General features: G+C 33.3%; 2 protein-coding genes across 5 annotated transcripts; both read left to right on the forward strand.

Annotated features, from left to right (window-relative positions):
• The first annotated feature begins 2,607 nt into the window (after positions 1-2,607).
• LOC133673386 (E3 ubiquitin-protein ligase RKP-like) lies at positions 2,608-15,228 on the forward strand. Of its 3 annotated transcripts, XM_062094148.1 has the most exons (12): positions 2,608-2,912; positions 3,243-4,887; positions 5,917-6,741; positions 8,008-8,168; positions 9,740-9,878; positions 10,597-10,680; positions 12,415-12,714; positions 12,819-12,950; positions 13,309-13,508; positions 14,008-14,212; positions 14,658-14,833; positions 14,923-15,228. In XM_062094148.1, exons 2-12 carry the CDS (start codon positions 3,385-3,387, stop codon positions 14,942-14,944), a joined length of 3,747 nt encoding a protein of 1,248 aa, XP_061950132.1. In that variant the 5' UTR covers positions 2,608-2,912; positions 3,243-3,384; the 3' UTR covers positions 14,945-15,228. The 3 variants fall into 3 exon arrangements, with proteins under 3 accessions (XP_061950132.1, XP_061950131.1, XP_061950133.1); XM_062094147.1 differs by having other exon boundaries at positions 14,658-15,228; XM_062094149.1 differs by lacking the exons at positions 13,309-13,508; positions 14,658-14,833; positions 14,923-15,228 and having other exon boundaries at positions 14,008-14,182.
• Positions 15,229-17,913: 2,685 nt separating this feature from the next.
• LOC133672743 (uncharacterized) lies at positions 17,914-19,899 on the forward strand. Of its 2 annotated transcripts, none has more exons than XM_062093259.1 (5): positions 17,914-18,404; positions 18,508-18,558; positions 19,051-19,184; positions 19,323-19,414; positions 19,507-19,899. In XM_062093259.1, exons 1-5 carry the CDS (start codon positions 18,087-18,089, stop codon positions 19,683-19,685), a joined length of 774 nt encoding a protein of 257 aa, XP_061949243.1. In that variant the 5' UTR covers positions 17,914-18,086; the 3' UTR covers positions 19,686-19,899. The 2 variants fall into 2 exon arrangements, with proteins under 2 accessions (XP_061949243.1, XP_061949244.1); XM_062093260.1 differs by having other exon boundaries at positions 17,916-18,404; positions 19,518-19,899.
• The last annotated feature ends 2,500 nt before the right edge of the window (positions 19,900-22,399 follow it).

Raw genomic sequence — 22,399 nt, forward strand, 5'->3', positions numbered from 1 at the left:
TATTTTTTTATATTTTTTAATTATTTTAATATACGGATTTTAAAAATAAAAAAAATTAAACCCAATATATAACCCCAACAAACAAACAATTTTATTTATTTATCTATTTAATTACAAGTCAATCCTGCTTAGATCCTAATACGAGATCGTTTAGTGACTCGCCAGTTAAAATGTAAATTAAACAAGAATTCTCTCGAACCGAAAAGTATATTAAAAATTATTTTCATGTAAATTGACACAAACACTTGAAAATCACTCTTTCGTTTTCAATATCAAACCACGCATGGCCTTTGAGGCTTTGAAGTTCAACAATTCACTAAAAAACACAAAGTCAACAGGTTCGTTACATGACACCTTGGTTGAAAATTAGCAATTATTGTAATAAATTAATTATAAATGTAATAAATTAGTTCTACAGAATCCAAGTGATGACGCAACCAGATGCATAAATAGAGATACTCACACTTCCAAAAGCACAATCCCAACACATCCATAGCTTTTTTTTTTTTTTTATATACTGTGATAGCTTAAAATAATTTTTACTTAAAAAAAATTTAAAATAATATTTTTTATTTTTTTAAAATCTATTTTTAATATCAACATATTAAAATTAATTTAAAATAAAAAAAATTAAATATCTAAAAAATATATATACACAATCAATTCAAGCACTAATAAATGTTTAAAATCTAGCTAAAAGAAAATATTTTTGTTGATTGAAGAGATTGAAGAAAGAGACCACACGCACTAGAAATTCCCAATCGTTGACCGCGATACAGGAACCCACTGTACAATATGCCAAAAGTCTTCTATCAACTAACGGCGGTGCAATTCAATTTGGCGGCGGGGTTGAAATCTAGGGTTGTTAATACTGTGATGTGATGTTTTTTTTATTTGAAAGTATATTAAAATAATATTTTTTTATTTTTAAAAATTTATTTTTAATATTAATATATTAAAATGAATTTAAAATATAAAAATTTAATTTAAAATAAAAAATTTAAATATTTTGAAAATAAAAAAACAAACATAGAGCTGCACAATAGCATCATCCACCACGTCACTACCCACGAAGTACTGAAATGCATCGGTCACAAAATTCACCTGTACTTAGGATAGAGTAAACTATTATATAGTTCTTGGTTTTGAACATTATTGTAATTTAGTCCTTTATATCCTGATAACTTATAACCTCCTTCCTTCACTTGAATTAATGAGGGTGTTTGAGAGTATAATAACGATTATGGTTCAAAATATTTAGGTAGTGTTTAGGAACACGGTTAAAATCATGTTTCCCAAAACATTGAAATTTTTTCTAATTTTAAGCCAAAAAAAATTTATTTTTTTGAAAAACACGGTTTTAACCGCATTCCCATATACTACATAAATATTTTATCTAATTAAGTATCTATTTGGGAATGGTTACAGTTCCTTCACTCGAATTAATAAGGATTTTTGAGAGTATAATAGTGGTTACAGTTTAAAATATTTATGTAGTATTCAGGAACGCGGTTAAAACTATGTTTCCCAAAACATTGAAATTTTTTCTAATTTTAAGCAAAAAAAGAATTTTTTTTAATTTTTTAGAAAACACGGTTTTAACTGTGTTCCCAAACACTGCCTAAATATTTTATCTAATTAAGTGTCTATTTAGGAGTGTAGTAGAAGTTGCTTTTAAAAGTGTTTTTCACTTGGAAATTCATCAAAATAACTTTTTTTATTTTTTAAAATTTATTTTTGATATCAACATATTAAAATAATCGAAACACACAAAAAAATAATAATTTGAAATTAAAAAAATTCAAAAATACAGTTGGACCTCAATACCACCTAAAACATTTTGTTTTTTTTTTCATAAAATAAATATTATACTTAAACCATCACACAAAATCACTCATCGTTTTCATGATTATTATGTGAAATATTAGTAGATTTTTTTGTATACATTTTAATTTTAATCTTTAAATCCGCATTATATTGTTTTTTCTCTAAAAATATAAACAGTCAAAGGATGTATTTAGGATATAGGGAAAATATATTTAAATAAAAAATGATTTACAAGAAGAAAAATACTAATGACTTGTTTGGTATGGTTGTCATTTTTTGTTCTTTATTTCTTAAGTACTATTTTAAAGATTTTCACTTGTCATACTAAGTTCTATCATCTATTTTTTACAATCCCAACCGTTAGTTCTTCTACCATGATTCCTTACTTTCGCTATTTAGAAGCTAGCTACTCTTAATATTCTAATAAAAAAAAAAGAAGCAAAAGGGTCTTAAGTTAAAGTTATTCAAACAAGGAGGACTAAATAATAATTGAGTTCAGTACCAGGGACTAAAAGAATTATATACTTCTCTGAATTTGTTAGTTGGCGGTAGTTAAGAACGGTTTATGGGTATGAGTTGTTTTTTAAAGTTTTTTATTTTTAAAAATTTATTAAAATAATATTTTTTTATTTTTAAAATTTTATTTTTATATTAATACATTAAAATAATTTAAAATATAAATATGTTTTGAAATATTTTTTTTTAATTTTAATATTTTTAAAATATAAAAATAAATGATAGCAAACACCGATTCCGCTTTTTCTTGCTTTCCTCAAACTTTGGAAAAGAAAGAAGTAGTAATAAATACGACTCTACTAGAAAAAGAAAGAAGGAATTAAAAATCGCCTCAATGCTTCTTTTGCTGTCTCTCTACTAACAGAATTCCTTTTTCTACTCTGTCACACTCTCTCCCCAACAAACCTTTAAATCAAAACTCTACTCTTTTGCTTCTCTCTCTACAAAAAAATTAAGAAATGGCGTTTAATAACCCTAACATCAGCTCGCTGCCTCTGCTGTGTGGAATGACACCAGCATAGTTTCATCACCATCACCATCACCATCGTCAATCACGTACTCCCTCCCTTGTAAGTTCCTTCAATTTCTTGATTTTTACAGGTACGTGTGGATTTGTGTTGTTGCAGGTGGAACTTGTTATGGTTAAGGAAAAATTTTCAGGTTTTGTTTGGTTCCTGAGAAACTTGAGGCAAAAAATGTGAAATTTGTATTGTTTTTATGTGTTGATTTGTAAGTGGTTAGTGAATTTAAGTTACTTAATTGAATTTTGAGTGATTTGTTTTAAAAATGGAGGGAAAAATTGGATGTTTTAATTTGTTGTTATTGTTTGCTGCATTTTCTGTTGTATTCAATGGTTTTGTGTATTTTGTTATTGAATTGGAAATTTTTTGGAGTTACAGGGATGGGAGATGGCTAGGGTTTTGTTGTGAATGGATCAGTGTTACAAGAGGAGAAATGAAAGTTTGACTTTGGAGCGGTTATTTTGAATTTGAAAAGTGTTTAGTGGGTATTGCTAAATCGCATCTTTTCTTTTAATCACAAATGGAAGAAGAGGGAAAACGGGTTGGAGGGCTTTCTTCTGGCTTGGCTGTTCTATTGAATGGCGAAGATAGAAAGGAGGATTCGTGGAAAACCCGACTTGTTTCATCTTGTGATGATTTTGGTAATCAGCCCGTGGAGCGAGCTCTTGAATATATCTTTGGTCTCTCAAACAAATCACTTGGTCCATTTACTGGTCCAGTTGACACTAAATTAGTTCGCTCTATTTTTAAAAATGAGTTTTCTAAGTTTTGTATCAAATCTGGTGATTTGGTTGATAATAGAGACGGGATTCATATCAGTAAAGATGGTTGTGAATCTCAGGTGGTCGGGCTTGAAGAAGTGAGCATCTGTGGTGATATTAGAATCATTAAACACCCTTTGCATGTAGAAAGCTTAGCAATGTTCAGTAGTGCTAGGTCCAATGCTTGTGTTTGGAAAGGGAAATGGATGTATGAAGTTCTATTGGAAACTTGTGGTGTGCAGCGGCTTGGATGGGCAACTCGTTCTTGTCCTTTTAGTGATCACAAGGGTGTAGGTGATGCAGATGATTCATATGCATTCGATGGGAAAAGGGTTAGTAAGTGGAACAAGGATGCTGAGCCATATGGTCAGCCATGGGTTGTTGGTGATGTCATTGGATGTTGCATTAATCTGGATCATGATGAGATATTGTTCTATAGAAATGGTGTATCCCTTGGAGTGGCCTTTCGTGGTATCCGCAAGATGGGACCTGGATCTGGGTATTACCCAGCAATATCTCTTTCTCAAGGTGAACGCTGTGAATTAAATTTTGGGGCTCGTCCCTTCAAGTACCCCATTCAGGGGTTCCTTCCCCTTAAAGCACCTACTTCCGCAAATCTTTTGGCTATGCAGTTGCTTCAATGCTTATCAAGGCTGTCAGATGTGCAAGGTGTGGAGCGGGCTGAAAGTTCTTTAGTTGGTAAATTGAGAAGATTGAAGAGGTTTGTGTCACTTGACGAAGTATTTTATCCTGTCTGTCAGGGGATATGTGAGGAATTCTTCTCTGTACTTGAGGGAGATTCTGGAAGTACTGAGTTTGTGGCATGGGGTCCACTTCTTTCATTCATGATGGAGGTTTTCAGAGTGCAAGCACCACATGACTGTTCAGGTCTGGATAAGTTTATTGATGTATTTCTAGAGTTTCAAGAATCACGTCTGATGTTTGAGCATATCATCAATGCCCTTTCAAGTGGCTGCAAAACAGCATCTTTGGTATTAACAGAATGCCCGTACTCAGGATCTTATTCATATCTTGCAATGGTATGCCATATCTTACAACGGAAAGAATTGATGGTTCTCTGGTGGAAGTCAGCTGATTTTGAATTATTGTTTGAAGGTTTTCTATCGCAAAAGAGTCCAAACAAGCAGGACCTTCAATGCATGATGCCTTCTGTTTGGTGGCCTGGTTCAGGTGATGATATCTCCAATGATGGAAGAAGCATGATGCTGACAACTACAGCTTTATCGGAAGCTATCAATAAGGTATATACTGTTGTGGATCCCTGATAATTCACATTAAATTTGTAAATTATGAATCCTCTACTGTTGTTCCATAGATATTAGCATGATGAGGGGAAACAATGAAAAGCCTTCAAAATCTTTTTTCTATGTGAAATTAATTGTAATCAGAATGTGGTATACCTAGTGAAATACTGTCAAATACAAGTGGCCAAGCAGACTTTCCACTGATGGAAATAACTTTTCTATGAGCCTTTTGACTACAGCTGTTGTTGTTACCTTTCTATTAGATAATATCTCTCCCCATATGCATATAATTTAACCTCATCAATTTCACAAATAAAAGCATTTTGTTAAGGTTCTTCATGGTTCATCAAGAAAAAAATTATTCAAATAAAAGCTCCAAAAAAAAAAAGAGGAGAGAATTCTTTCAGTTGAATTGAATATCCTGAGTTTGATCTCACATTTTCTTTTTCTATTTAATTCATGCCCAATGAATAAAAGATGATTGCCCGAATCAATTGCTACTGTTTACTTGATTATTGACATATCTTATATTTATGGAGCCTGCACTTGGACTTATATGATGAGGTCAAGGGTGAGTGTAGATTGGCTGTTCATGAGTGACAACCTGAAAATACACATTTTTTTTTTTGTCGTTGAAACCTTTAATTTGTGTCCCTGCTAAATTAGTTGATATTAATTTTCCAGTCATTCCATCCGTTGTGTTGAAAATCTTTTTCTGGACTTGAGCAATGAATTTCCTATTTCAGCTCCATGCCAAGGGACTTAGATGAGGAGCAAATTGCTTAAAACGTGCTGTGACCTCTGATAAATACTAATCCCCAAAATAAACAATCACAATATGGAATTTGTTGCTAAACTCGCATTACCTGTTTTGAACGTTTTCCTTATTTTTGTTTGCAGTAATTTATCTTGGCAAACAATTATTGACTGTATTCTCTCTCTGGTTTGCAACACAATGAGTTTGTTTAGCTAGCTTCATGCAATTTAATATTAATTCACACCCTACAAATGCTGATGTCTTTGTAGATTGAGGAGAAGCATAGGGACCTCTGTCTCTTGGTCATGCAATTTGTACCGCCTACAACACCTGCTCAATTACCTGGCTCAGTGTTGAGGACATTTTTACAAAATATTCTATTGAAGAATAGAGGAGCAGATTGCAATGTGCCACCTCCTGGAGTTTCAAGCAATTCCGTTCTTATTTCTTTGTACTCAGTTATACTTCATTTTTTATCCGAAGGATTTGCTATGAGGGACATTTGTGGCTGGGTAAAGAGGTGTGAACCCAATGGTCTTGATGTTGGATTTCTTCACAGAGGTGGTGAACAAAGTTTCCCTGTAGATATATTTCTAAAAAATGATCCTCTTCGAACTGACATTTCTAGACTTGGGGGATCATTTAGTCATATCTCAAAATCTCATCCTGTACATGATCAAGAAGCAGAAGTAATCCGGTGGGAGGAAGGTTGTATGGATGATGAAGAAACAAGAGTAACACATAAAACCACACCGAAACCATGTTGTTGTTCAAGTTATGAGATTGAATTGTCAAAAATCTCCAAGCATCAAATTAGATACAACACTAAAGATTCTCGTGTCCATTGTAGTGGTATTCCAGACAGGTCTGCTTATGTGGCTGCAGAATGCAGTGAAGGAAGTTTGAATGATGAGATAGCCGACAAACCTAGTACAAGTGATCAATCTGAATCTGATTTTGGTTATTGTCCAGTGCGAGATATTAGGATTGTGCACAGGGAGAGTGATATGTCTTCAGCAACACTGAGAGAAGAAGAACTTCTAGATACATTGCTATTGCTGTATCACATAGGTGTTGCACCAAAGTTTAAGCAGGTAAGAATTTTCATGATAAAATATGCTCTTATTATTACTTTCACATTACTGCAAGTTTTTGTACTTGGTATCTGGTTGATCTTATTGGTGAAGGGACTTTGTGCTGCCTGAAATGAATTTATTATTTTTTCCCATGGAAATTTAATAGGAAATGAGTTTTGTAGCAAACATGGACAGACATTAGGAAGAGTGAAGTGAACAAAATTTTAGCTCTATCCTGAATGAACATAATTATTGAGTTCAGGTATTCACCACTTTCAGCTAGATTAACTATAATAAATGAATGAATTTCCTGAAGCCTGAAAAATTGATAACATCTGAGTGGAGTTGGAGAAACTGTTTTAAGTTTTTTAAGGATCCATCATTGAATCTGAAAAATAAAACCAAAGTCAAATGATCATACCAAACCTCTGAATTCCAACAGTTCTTGATTTCTCTAAAAAGACAATATCTTGAGCTCAGGTATAGAAATGATGAAGTCAGGGTTAAATCACCATGACATGCTTTAATGTGCCTTGTCTGTTAAAATAAGAAATGGTTGGTGATAAAAAATTATGTAATAGGGGATAATTTATGAGTAGTTTCATCAGTTGGAAACTGAATTTTCCTATGCCAAGTGCCTATTAATCTCAATGTGCTTGTGTATATTTTCTCTTAAGGTCCAAGGCAGTAACTGTAACCAAAAGGTTTTATGCTTGAGTTGCAGATTGTCAGTTTGATCATAAAATATGGTATCTTATCATTGTTTACACCAATGCAAGCTAAAATGCCTGTAGAAGATATATACGTTGTCATATAATACGAAACAGCTGTCCTTCTAATCATTTTTTGTGATACCTGAAGGAGAATTTGATAAAAAGTGAGAAAGATTTATGCTGTATTTAAAAGAATTGCTGCATCACGTTATTTTATTTCAATCTTTTCACTTCAGCTCCAGTATTTAAAATTTGCGTCACATGTCTTTATGTTCTACAAATTGGGGTTTGTAATTTCTGAAGCATTGTAGCGATGTCAAGACAGTGGCCTACTCATTGAGTGAACAGTTGAAGACTGTGTCCTGCTTGTTGACTGTTGTCCAAAGGGAACACCATTTCCTGGAAAACTTGTTCACGTTTTATGTTTTTTCTGGGATTACAATCATATTGTTTTTCTGTGCTTTTGGGATGTTCTGTTTAGTGGATGAACATCATTTTGTGCTTACTGATGACATGCTTTCTTGCTGCATTTTGTTTTGCAAAGGTCGTAATATGTCTATCTTGATTGTAGGCATCGTACTACATGTCTCATCAGGCACAGTCAATATCACTCCTGGAAGAAACTGACAAACAAATAAGAGAACGTGCTTGTTGTGAGAAATTAAGACGCCTGAAAGAAGCTCGTAATGAATACCGTGAAGAAGTAATGGATTGTGTAAGACATTGTGCATGGTATGATGTCCTTGAACTGTATTTGTCTTGTTTTGTTTTGGAACCATATTTATCTTGATCTCAACCATATGAAACATTGAATGAATGTGTGAAGCCCGATGCACCCTTTTGTCTTCCTTTTCTATGGTTAGAATGAGAAATGGATATCCCAGATGGAGCGGTTGGATAGGCAGTCTTAACAAGCAAGATGCATAACTGTAACATTGGTTTATGAAATTAGGTTACTTGTTACTGGCAACTTATGCACTTTGCAACGATAAGAACTGTTTAAATTTGTTTTATGATATTTTTCTGTTTCTGCATTTCTTTAAATATGTTTATAGTTCTTCCTTGCTGTGTCCTTAATTGTCTAGTGGCCTGAACTTTAAGCACCTGCAATTATTGATTTTCGCCCAGTTGCCCAAGCTTGGCTTCCAAATTCAATGCCTATGGAAATATATCTGGCACAAAATGTCACAGAATGTCTTTCTCTTGTATGATAAGAATAAATTGCTTTGATTTTCTGGTAGAAACAGGGAGAGTGAGAAGCCTGTTTTCCCAAATCTTTAGAATAAATTATCTTGTAGTTCTAACTGCTGGATATGTTTCTTCTATCATAGTATATCTATTTATTGTAGTCAGATGTGACTTTCTATTTTGTCAGGTTCGTTATGGGTCACCATTCTAGCATTTTGATGTATCAAATTGTAGGCAAAAACTTAAAAAGCTTTTAGGTTCTGTGTTTGCCCTTTCCACTGGTCTTATTTGAAAGCATTGATATTGCTTTTGTGGGAATATGTTTTTTTTTTTTGTCGCCTTGCCTTTGTGTGTTCCTGCTGCCTTACTTCAGTGTGATGCTACTTAACCTGCTCATTGCCATCCATATTGCTCTACTGTTCCCACTGCTTGGGTTCTTTAATTCACTAATGTTGAAGACAAATAGCTGCTGCTTCCTCAGATCTCCAGATCACCGTTTGCTCTTTAACTGCTTACGATGTGTTTGTTATGAGGGTAAAGGGGGTGAAAATTTATGCTTGAAACTTTTCACCCCTTTTACCTTTGTTTGGTAGAACTTTTTGAAGAGGGGTCGTTTTTAAGGTCTTAACTCTTAAACCCAAAATGGGTTTAAATGTTAACTTTGTGAGTTGAGGGGTAAATAATTTTTCAAAGGAGACAGATTTTGGACTCTGCATTTTCTCTCATTTTTTTTAATTGAACATCCATTTCTCTTCATTTACTCCCACTTCTTATTATGGGCCCACAATTATAGATATTTAATATTGTTATATTTACATAATCAAATCAAATGTGGTTTGTTGTGGGCCCACTAATAATGCTCATGATTTTTTCAATACCCTTAAAACTTTACCCCTCAAGGGATGTTTTACACCCTCAACACTTTACCCTTAAATCTTAGTAGCATTTTACCTCCAAATTACTTCACACCAAGCACAACCTTAGTTTTATCACTATCTTTGTATGGTGCTGGTTGTTGGTACTTGATACTAAACAACACCAGCTACATGTATTGCATACTTTATGCTAGCCCATTGCATCTTCTGATCTTTTGTTGGCCATTTTGTTGTGGACAGGTATCGCATCTCTCTTTTCTCGTGGTGGAAGCAACGAGGAATGTATGCAACATGCATGTGGATAGTCCAGCTACTTCTTGTTCTTAGCAGAGTGGATTCCCTATTTATTTATATTCCTGAGTTTTATCTTGAAACCCTGGTAAATAAATACTTCCCTTCAATCACTGGCAAGATGATGTTGGGTGTATTTATCAACCTGTGTCTTGTCTGAAATAGTGTTTATTACAGCTTGTGAGCAGGTATTTTAACCTGTATACAGAGCATAAATAAATTTGACCTTCTTATATAGAGTTTTGTCTTGTGTCAAGATTGGCATCTCTTCAGAACACTCTACATCTCTTCGGAACCCATCGTTCTCTTGCAAATATTCTTACATCACTTCTTGAAGTTGAGCTATCACATGTAGTATGTTAATGTGCTTTTTAGGGTCATGTTTTGGAAGTTCACCAGGACTTTGTTGATTGCTTGATAAAACTGCAAGTTTAGATTCAACTATATCATGAAAGCTCTCTCTCTCTCTCTCTCTCTTTTTTATCATCTTTAAAATATCAATGCTAGTAGTGGGCCATTAACATCCCATTCTAGCAAAATCTTGTGTGAAGATTTTTGGTTGGTGAAGTGTTCACCCTGAGGTGCCAGTTTCTTTTTGTTTCAAATATGATCTAAATATTTTCTATAGCTGTTAGAACACATGTAATTGGTGCATTTTTAATCTATCTGTTTTATCAGATTTCGCTGCATCATCTACCTGTAGTTTTAAATTAAGCGCTCTGCTTGTGGAGTGTGTCATTGATGTGGTTCCCAAAGTTAACTTGTATATCTAGCTGTTACATTATGCTGTTCTATTGCTGTTGCAGGTTGATTGCTTCCATGTGCTGCGCAAGAGTGACCCCCCATTTGTACCCCCTGCAATATTTATTAAGCAAGGACTTGCTTCATTTGTAAGTCTCATGTATTGTTCATTTTACTGTTGTCTCAGGCAGATTTTTATTGAGTTGATTTTTGTGTAATCTGCTGTTTGGTTTTAGGCTGTGGTTTAAATTTGTAATCAAATCTTGGCAATTTGTTCTCCATTTTGTCTCTAGATTTATAGATCAGGAAAGTATGCCATTATGAAAATGTCAAGTTGTTATTATTGAAACTGACGATGTTCTCTTAAGATATATGAATTATTTTAGCACGTGTTATTGGTTAATTACAGCTCAAGCACAATTATGTCCTTGATTGTGCTGTCAATGCTGAATCCATTGCACATGAGAGGTGGGGCACTGTGAAGTGTGAGCCCACTTTTTGTATCAATGCAACAAAAAAGTTTCCTGCCATGTAGTGGATAAGTTTCTTTGTAGCCCTTGATTCAAGAGGTAAGGGACGGGAGGAGCTATAGCTGCCACCATTGGCGGCTTGCATTTTGCATCTTAGAAACAAATACTAACAGAAAGGGAATGATGGCTAAACTCTTTTTTTGAAAATTTGGATGGTTAGTAAGATTTAGGTAGGATTGCTACCTCATTGAGTGCTGATCTTGAAATAACCAACTGTAGCTGATTCACAAAGAGTTAAATTCCATCAAATGTTTATCTCGCACAATGAAGCACAATGGAATGTCTCTACATTCCGGAATTCTCATGCCGTAAACCTACTTACAACAGTATGCTTAACCGCTATTCTTGGCATTACAACAATTATTTTTCCTCCCCAATCCTTTGGTTATTATATTTTGCTGATTGCATATGTTCAACTAATATTATTTTATTTATGCTGAATTACCCATCTCTCAAACCTTCCTGTTGTAGTGGTCAACATATGTCTGTAATTGTTCTTGGTCTCATCAAGAGCCCCCATATAAAGACTAGAGATCCTAATGCTCTACGAAGTTTATTATATTACTATAAGCCAAGAAAACTTACCTCCTATCTGCTTTTTGCCGATCTTTCTTTAGCTGTATTACAAGCTACAAAAGTAAATAAGCTTCGTACATGGATAATTTTAATGCATCTTTTCTGATCTACTGCGGTTCTGTGTGCATCTTTCTCAAGTCTGATGGATTTATTGCTAGTTTGATGTTTCAGTTGATAGTTGCAAGTGTACCCTTTTGATTATATTTCACGAGAGTTTAATGGTCACACTTGATTATTGTCAAGAAGTTAAGATCTTTTGCATTATATGTAAGAATGGTTTGATTGTTTTCAGTTATAAAATGTAGAACTATAATAGTACTTGACTCCTTGGTGTTTGTGATGAATAGTTCAACTTTTAAGGATGGAAGAATATTAAAGTGATTACACAATGTATTGTTCCAATCTGATTTAATTTGTGCCACATGATAGAGAGAAGCACAAGGAATTATTTATGCACATTTCTTTTACAAGTAATACAAAATCTTCCATCCAAAGTTCCAAACAACAGGCAGTTAATTGCCGACTGCTGGCTCATTTTCAGGGACCAGCGGGGTTTTTATATTTGATGTTGTGACTACTTTTGTACTGTGATTTGTACTTTACCAACTGACACTTGTAGCTGCCAGAGAATAGACTTATTTTTCCTTGAACTTCTAGAGTCCTGACATGTATCACTGCATGCAATCTGGTGATTTCCTCGATTTAAAAAAGTTGAATATATTCAATGCTTGAAGTCAATGGATTTCAGAGGATTGATCGATTTCTCCTGTTCATCAGGTAACTTTTGTTGTTTCCCACTTCAATGATCCGAGGATATTGAGTGCTGATCTCAAGGATCTTCTCCTACAATCTATTTCAGTCCTGGTACAGTATAAGGAGTATTTGACAGTGTTTGAGAGCAATGAAGCGGCCACACAAAGAATGCCAAAAGCACTATTGTCGGCATTTGACAACAGATCTTGGATCTCAGTGACGAACATTCTTTTGCGGTTGTGCAAGGGTTCTCGTTTCAGTTCTACAAAGCATGGGGAGTCATCGTCGTCGTCATCATCATCATCATCATCATTTGTTTTCCAGGTAAAAAATATCAATCTTTTCACAGAATTTTAAAATCCTTTTTTCTTTCCCATGGAACAATTTATGGGCATGGATTTATCCTCTTTTTTGGCTTATCTAAGCAGAACTTGTTGCGGGAAGCTTGCATCAATGATGAAGAGTTGTTCTCAGCTTTTCTGAATCGACTATTTAATACACTCAGCTGGACGATGACTGAATTCTCTGTATCCATTCGGGAAATGCAAGAAAAATACCAGGTATGATTTATGGATACCAAGTATTTGATGACTGCTGTTCTATGGCTTTCAAAAGGTCTGACCTAGAGTTTATGCTTTGCACTAGTGCAAATAGCCCCCCCCCCCCTCCTCGCCACATGCACATGTGGTTGCATGCTTATCTATCTATATCCTGGGGTGTCACTTTTCTTGGTTCACATTTCTATAAAAAATGCTTTAACTTAAGTGGATCACTTGTCTGGGTCAGTTATATTACTGTTATGTGGGTAATACCAGTTAAGTAGTTAGTAATAGGTCTTAACTGTATCGAATTTTCTGCTCTCATTTATTCCCAGTTTGCTTCAAATTATTTTCTTACTAGTATTAAAAATCTTTTTAGGTTTTAGAGTTTCAGCAAAGAAAATGTGGTGTCATATTTGATCTCTCATGCAACCTTGCAAAGGTTTTGGAGTTCTATACTCGTGAAATCCCTCAAGCATTCCTATCTGGAACTGAGACGAACCTTCGGAGGCTAACTGAACTGATAGTCTTTATTCTCAACCACATTACCTCAACTGCGGATGCCGAGTTTTTTGATCTGTGAGTTTCCATGCTGGTGAATCAAAATCATGTTTCTCTACCTTTTCCCTCTTGTCATTTTTCCTTTTCTAACTGCAATAAGTAGTTTCAAAACATGGTATAAATGCGTTGTGCCATTTGAGATGCAATATGAGTCTTGCTTTTCATTGAAGAAGCACGCAAGGGAATTGGTGATGATGACAAGTTGACATTTAGGATTTCTTTGGTTGGTTTGCTTATGTTATGACAACCACACCCAGATATAGCGTTCAGTTTTTTCAGATTTTTGTAACTATTCAAGTTTACTGGAGACTTGTAGATAGTGTCTCTGGACATTTTTAAGGTGGTTTTTTTGGTGATAGATTTGGCATTTCTAATACCAATGATAAAGGCTTTGCCAGTGCATAAATTACATATTTAATTAAAGAAAGAACTGTGAATTGTTACAAAGTCCATATTGCGACTTCTATACTTCCTCAATGGTTAAGAAGTTCATACATTTATGCCACTGTATTTGCAGGTCACTTGGACGACATGGTCATTCTCCAGAAAAAGTAAATAGAGGCATGATATTAGCACCTCTTGTAGGGATCATCTTGAATTTGTTGGATGCAAGGGTGGGGACAGAATGTGGACAGCAGAATGATGTTGTGGGTGTTTTTGCAAGCATGGACTGCCCTGATGCTGTGCACTGTGGATTCCAGTATCTCTTAGAGTACAACTGGGTTAGTTTTGTCTGCTTTAAGCCCTGTCTCTCTCTATATGCATGTATAACTTCTCTATCTTGTGGATAGCAACCTCATTCTTTATTCCACTCTGCATACGAACATCATAATCAGAAGAAGATTCATGTTCATGGTTGGCAAAAGGGTATTGTACTCATCACCAGAATTTTAATTTGCATCTTTTTGTATGTACTTCCATGGAGAAACAAAAGTGCTGCCATTCATGTAATTTTAAAGGGGCTACAAGAGGAATAAATTAAATAGGTGTATGATGGTTGTCTAGAGATGACTGATGTAGAAAAGAAGAGTAAAAAAACCTAACAAAATAGAATTCTTAACTAATAACAAAATGGGAAAAGAAGATGAATCAATGTATGTACTGTTCATCATCTTTTCTCATCTTATCCTTTAAGCTTTGCAATTTACTCTGTTATTGCTGTGACAGACTAGGTCCGCAAGAGGGGATGCTTACAGTGGAAAACTTCAGCAGCTAGGGAGTTTCTTGACCCTCCTTGTTAGCAGGATTGAGTTGCAACAAATTGAAAGAACGAAACATGAGGAAGAGACAGAAGCTGATGATAATACTTGCTGCATTTGTTATTCTTGTAAAGCAGATGCAAGGTTTGCCCCTTGTTCACATAGGTCCTGCCATGGCTGCATAACCAGGCATCTTTTAAATTGTCATAGATGTTTCTTTTGCAATGCAACAGTCTTGGAGGTTATCAAGATTGATGAAAGCAGAGCTTAAGTTTTACTCATACGTTTTCGGTTGCCTAGACTCATGGAACCTAAGCTGGTCGCGGACTGATTATCAGTTTCCAGATGGGCTTTGGAACCAAGATTTGTCGAAGGAAAGGCAGAAAGAAAATAGGTGGTATATTTTCAAGGTTAGGTGGATGGGGGTTAGAAAGAAACAATTCTCGTGGAGTTGATGAAGAATTTTGTAGGGGAAATTTGAGGGCATTACTCTGTAAATATGAGATGTAAATGGCAATGGAAATCTTCTGTTCTCTGTTTCCTCTGCGTTTATGTGCTCCACGTCAACTTGAGCTGAGCTGGGCGTAGCTGGAATGGACTTCAATGCCAAAAACACATTTAGTAAATCTGGTCCCGTGTGAAATGAAATGCTCAATAAACTAAAAACGTGGTATATTATTAAATTAAAAAAAAAAAAAACACTAGAAGGGCAGAGGATTATATGGTAGCTAGTGAGGGAATTTGATGTGAATTTGCAGTGTTTTCTTTTTTTGTTGGTTTATTTTTTTCGGTTACTTATTTGATGTGAATTTGATGTGAATGGCTTAGGATTACACGACAGCCTTTGAAGGGTTGAAGGAATTCATTATGGTTTTGCACAGTTTTTTCATTTTTTTGTCCTTTTATTTTTGTTTTGGTTAAATTTTTTTTAAAATATAATCTTCCCGAAATTGAGTTTGATAATTTGTTTTGGTTTTGATAAGGTTTCTGGTAATGTTAAAAAATATTTAATTGATATTTAATTTGACAAAATTAAATTTGATTTTCTTGATTAAAGTCTTAAACATATTTAAAACTTTGATGACCAAAATTGTCATTGAAATAAATTCCTAGTTTTTTAATTTTTTGTTATTGAGGTATGTTTTAAACATTTTTTATCTTTATTTTTATGAGGTTTTTATGTTTTGGTATAAAATTTTATTTTTTTAATTTTTTAATTCCTGAATTAGAGAGAAAGAGTGACTCAATAAAAAACAGAGAAAAAAATATTATTGGTTGATTATTATCCAACAACCAAAAAAATCACTTTTAATGGTAAGAGGTTATATTTTATGAAAAAAAAATTATTGATGTATTTTTTGCCCACTTGCTAGAAAAAGTTGAATTTTGTTTTTCAGCTTAATTTAAATTTTTTTCCTGTGTTTTGAGCTGAGAAATGAGTTCATTGAGATTCTAAAGATATGTTTTACATTAAAATAAAATAAAAAATAATTTTTTAAGTTGAAAAATCCATTACTTGATTTTTTAGATCCCCTTTAAAAAAATACAACAATTTGTCGTCTGTATTAAAAAAAAATGGCTTAACAGAAGAAAGAAAGAGGGAGGCCCACCTAGAGCACAAACCTTTCTTTCTTTGTAATTTATTTTTTTCTTGCAACTTTAATTTAAATCTAAATCTATTAAAATAGGTTGATTAAGAATTTATTTTATTTTATTGGATACGTTCAATTTTTTTTTACTAACATTATAGCTTTTTTATTATTATATTTTACAAGCACTCTTTTGTATTACCCTTCATAGTTTTTTTTTTTAAAAAAAACTTATTTCATAGCTTTCTTTATACATGTCTATTTTTATTGTTGTGTGATCATATAAAAAATGATTTAAAAATATAACATTATTAGACCGACCGAGTTATATATTTAATAAATTAACTCGAGGTAATTTAAGATGTTATTTTTTTAATATTTAAAAAATGATGTTCAAACATTATCGTCTTGAAATTTTTTAAATCAAATTAAGTTTTTATTAAATCAATCAGATCAAGATTTGATTTGTTTAACCAATCAAGTTATACAAGATCAATTTCAACTCGGTTTAGTTGAAAAACTGGACTAGAAAAGAGCCCAACCTAACAAGTTTTTAATTTTAATTGAAATTCATTTTAAAAGTTAACAATGCCTCCAAATATTCAGTGTTCGTGTTGTATGCCATGCAATTCCTCCTCATTTGTTCTTGACATTTCACATGGCATCGAAGACGTACAAATCAAATTATAATTATAGGAAGTTACTTTTTTATAAATAAAAAATGTTGTGAATTTACTGGATTAGAAAATCAATGTAATGTTGAAATCAAATTATAAACAAAATACAACAATAATATCCTTGAAATCCAATTATTATAATTATAGGAAGTTGCTTTTTTAGTTTTGGAAACATTAACAAAACAACTGAAACAATTAAAACATGAAGTCAGTTCATTTAAACAGTGAATCATGTGACTTTTTTATTTTCAAACTTTTGTTTTCAATCATACCCTTCTACAGTCTAATTAGACAAAACAAAAAAAAAAGATTTGGCATTATGATCAAAATACAAATTTGAAAGATAAATGACTAACATGTAAACACACACACTTTAGAGATAATTTTTATCTTAGTCCAAAAGCTTTTAAATTTAGTTAAATACCAGATTTACCCTCAATTTGAAAATATAAAAATACCTCTTATTGCTGATTTTAAATTTTAATGATATTTTGATCGTTTCAGTGTGATTTTTTAAAATAAAATAAAACTTTATTTACCCCTAGTAAACTTGATAATAACTAATATGCTTTATAAAAAAATTTCAATATCTTTGATGGTCGGTTTTAATTTTTTTTTTAGTGGGAAGGTTAAAACTATAAAAATACTATTCCAATTAATTTCTTGTTGTTGCTTTTGTTAATGTTTTTTGGTTTTTTTATGATAATTTAAATTAAAAATACATTCGTTGGTCTCATTATTTTTTAATTTTTACATATTAAAAAATTATTTCCTTAATAAACATTTCTAACTTCACCACCATCTAACATCTTTGAAAAGAGATTTAATCTCAATTGTTATATAAATTGATTTTAAAACACTTTTAATCATAGAATTTTTTTTTTAAAAAAAAGGAAAGCAAAGGGAGCAAATACGGTTTATGCACCGTAAATATCTAACAACCTTTCAATAAATAAATAAAAATTAAAGTACCGAACCTCCTCTCTGCTTCCGTCCGGTCTGTCCGAAGCGAGAGAGAGAGAGAGAGAGAAGCGTGCAGGCCAGGAAGGAAGGAAGTTGATATTATCGTCTTAATCAACAACTTGTGGACTGTAACTACAGAGTAAAGTAAACCCCAAAGTAATAAAGAAAATGCTGTTGAGGGCACTCCATTTCTCTAATCCCTCAATCAACCACCACCGATACACATCGTCCCCCGCCACCTCCACCGCTCACTCTCGTCTCTTTCCGTACGATCTCCGCCTCCCAATCCAACGGTTCTCGTCGATTACCATACAATCACACTATAATTCAACAACAACAGCTGTTGCAGAATCAGAATCGCCAGAGTCGTCGACTTCATCTGAGTACATCGAGACCGTCGGATTACCGTCTAGTTCAGTGCTTCAGCTCTCTCAGTGGAATCTCACTCATCGCCACGTTCTCGTCCTCAATGTCATTGCTTGCACTGTAATATACTCACTCCTTTACTTAATTTCTTTCCTTTACGACTTAAAAACTTTGCTTCTGATTGTTAATAATATTTTTATTTTTATTATTTTATATTTTGCAGGCAGCGGTCTCAGCAACCTGGCTATTTTTGTCTGCAATCCCAACTCTTCTTGTATGCCATTTCCTTTTCTTTTACTTATTGTTTTTTCTCTCTCTTTTGCATTTGGCATGATTTTTCAGTCATAATTAAAAATACTGCTGCAACTCAATATCATTAAAATTATTTACTTTGAATTGGATAATATGTTTAAGGATTTTTCTATTGTCACATTGAGATGTTATTATATTTTTTATTTTAAAAAAATTCTCTTTCCTAGAGCGTAGCAATGATAGTAATTGAAATGATTTAAATCACTCAATCTTCAAGATTGAATGAATTCCCCGACATACATATAATCAGATTATTATTATTATTATTATTATTATTATTATTATTATAACTTGTGGCCACAAGGTTAGTTCTGACGAAACAGCCTTTGAAGTACTTTTTATATGGTCAAAAGTTTGAAAGCAACTATGATCAATGGTATGGTACTGCAAGAACTGAAAGCGATTCATTCTTTTCTAATCAGTGATTTTCTTTTTCTTTCTGTGGTTATTGAAGGCTTTCAAGAGGGCAGCAGAATCACTCGAGAAGTTGATGGATGTGACGAGGGAAGAACTTCCAGATACAATGGCTGCTGTTCGGTTATCAGGCATGGAAATTAGTGATCTTACTATGGAGCTCAGTGACTTGGGGTTAGTATTAGTATTTAGTATATTGAAGCTTGAAGCCTTGATTAAAGCCTTAGACACTCTTAATTATGCTAGTCATTTCTTTTGGGATATTGTAAATTGGATTGAATTGTGACCACCTATCATCTGTTATTATTATAGGCAGGAGATTACACAAGGTGTTAGAAGTTCCACCAGAGCTGTCCGTGTAGCTGAGGAGAGGCTGCGCCAATTGACAAACATAACTCCAACAGGTAGGCTGCATTATTATCTTGCAGTGCTTTGATTTTTGGCTCAGGTTGTTGGATTTGGAGCAATGAGTTTTACTCCATCTTTACTTGTTTAGCTTCATTGCAGAGGGTAGCCATTCTGAAAAATGAGACAGGAGGACCAGCATTGGCCAGGACTGCACGGGGAATGAGGGAGGGGATTGTCAAGGGTCGTTCAATCTTGCAAATATTCTTCACAATCATACAATTTTCCAGGATGGCCTTTAACTATTTTGCTAAGCAAAATAAGAAATAGATCCAAAGATATGAGCTCTGTGGTGAGAAATATCAAAATTTCCTTGCGTACATATCCATTTCTTTTATAAATTTTGCAAAAACGTTAGTTTGTTGTTGAGTTTTAACATGTTAGGGTTTTATAACTGCCACTTGCAGTTGAGCTAGTATGCAAAGAGACAGAATGGACCTTTTGTTTTCCTTCCATAGTTTATATCTTCTGTGCCTTATGATTTGATCATTGTGAGAATTTTACTTTATGTACGACTGGTATGTTCTTGTCTGTCAAGGATCTCTTAGACATGTTAGATGTTGAAAGTCTGTCTAAGTTTCTTGCTGGTTAGATTGATTAATCTGGCATCAAAAGGCTTGGCGTTAGGTTTTCAGACCATATCTAATTACAGAATATTTCCGAAATCATTAGAGTTCAAAACGAATAAAGTAAATGTCCCAATGTTTCAATTGCACTTGGCCACTTGCATGGCTAAAACTTTCTCCCTTCACTGTAGGCGCGTAGGGTATTGAGAAATTTGGTGATGAAGGTTGGATGCCTTGAATTCAAGTGGGATCTATATACAATGCCATTGGTTCATATGTGATGAAGCACAGTTGTGTTATAGCTTGTATAGAGGTTAGCTGTGGATTTAATGATGTTGCAGATGAAAAGAAAGATCATCGAAACGAATTAAACCCGATGGGCTATCCTGTGATGGTTCTTCTTGGTGAGATAATTAATAGGGCTTGTATGAGGCAGAGTACAGAAAGAAGATGGGTGGGGAAATAGTTGACAAGCAATGGAACACGAATTTTGAAGTCCAGGTTAGATGAAGAAGTTGGCTTGAGTTTTTCTTGCCTTCCCTGATTTGGAAGTGAAAGTCGGTCCTTTTTGCAGAAACCTAAAATAATAGCGATATTAGTGATCTCTTGACATTGGTGTGGCAGGTTCAGTTCCTTCATAGCTTACATGATAGTAACCAATGTGCTGATTTCTTAGTGCGTACTGGTTCTTCTCAGACTTCCACTTGCGAACTTTGGTTTCATCATCTTCCTGGCATGGATCAGGATGAGCTTCTCCTAGCTGCTGAAATAATGGGACTTGCCCTTCTCTCATTGTTAGTTTTCGTTTATACCATCTTTTGCACACAAAAAGAAGGGGGTCCCCTTTGCAGAACTTTGAAGTTTGATTAATGGCATGGTCATGTAACTTGGCGTGGAGAGGCTGGGCTAAAAATCACTCGAAGTCCCTCTTCTATTTGAATTTGGTCAAATCAATCTCCATACAATAAATTCGATCTCACACTTTTGATTTTGGGTAATATATATCAACCCCTGTGTCCGCCTATTCGTCAATTGACGAATCTGATGTGCTCTTCATCATTTACATGTGTCATTAATTATACAATTTGATGACCATGTATTTCGTATCAAGACCTTGTTTGTATTTTTAAAATTGTTTTTGAAAAAAATTGAATTTTTTTAAATTATTTTACTTCAAATTAATATTTTTTGGTATTTTCAAATCGTTTTGATATGTTGATGTTAAAAATAATTTTTTTTTAAATAATAAAAAATATTATTTTGATATTTTTTCGAGTAAAAAAAACATTTTAAAAAACAATTACTATCACACTTTCAAACATTTTAAAAAACATGCCCTATGAATGCTAATGCTATTGAAAGTTAAGCCACTACTATCCGATGTGCATTGTACCAGTTTGATTAATCATTTTATTTTAAAGTTCTTTCATGTTTAATAGTATTCAAATTCAATTTTCTAACAAGTATAACAATATTAACATGACGTCCACTATCAATAATCATACTCTTTATATATATATATATATATATTATTATTATTTATGTTCTTTTTGTTGTTCTACGCCATCCTTCTTAATATGAACATTAAGTGCTTTTCTAATCATCAAAGCCTTTTCATCAACTTGATGCCTAATATTACTACAGTCCTCGAATGGTGGCATCCAATTCTCATAACATTTGTCACTTTTAAATTTAATCTTCTTGTGCTCTTTTATAACCATAATTTTTTTGTTTGGACATTATTGAGTTATATATCTACTCCATAAACTCTTGAAACTCTTAATATCACGGTTACAATTAGATGAGATCTTGGCTTTACTTTTTATTTCAGTGGCTGAATCTTTTTCCAAGACGCTCTGTTTGTTTTTGCATTTTAAAAATGTTTTTGAAAAAATTTGAATTTTATTTTATTTTTTCTTGGTTTCAAATTAATAATTTTTTGGTGTTTTTAGATCATTTTGATGCATTGATATTAAAAATAATTTTTAAAAATAAAAAAACATTATTTTGATATATTTCTAAGTGAAAAACACTTTGAAAAACAACCGCACCACACTCCCAAACAGTAGATGATTTAACTTTGTTGACCACAATATTTGACTTTGATGTGGCAGTCTTATCTCTCTTGTAGTTCAGTCTCTAAGCTAAAAAGAAACTCAAATTACCTTCTTGACGTGTACTATCATTTATCTTCAATTGCCTCTCTATTTTGGTAACCATATGAACCATATTTTTAAGCTCAACATAATGCTGCAACTCAAGCACATTGATTATCTCTGTATTCAATTCATTCAAAAACCTTGCCATTGTAACTTCTATATCATTTACAATATTAACTCTAATTATGACAATGTTTATTTTTTATAGTAATTCTCCACACTTCTAGAAACTTAGGAAAAACTTTGTAATCTTTGATAT

The sequence above is a fragment of the Populus nigra genome, chromosome 14 (assembly GCF_951802175.1).
Source record: "Populus nigra chromosome 14, ddPopNigr1.1, whole genome shotgun sequence".
NCBI lineage: Eukaryota > Viridiplantae > Streptophyta > Magnoliopsida > Malpighiales > Salicaceae > Populus > Populus nigra.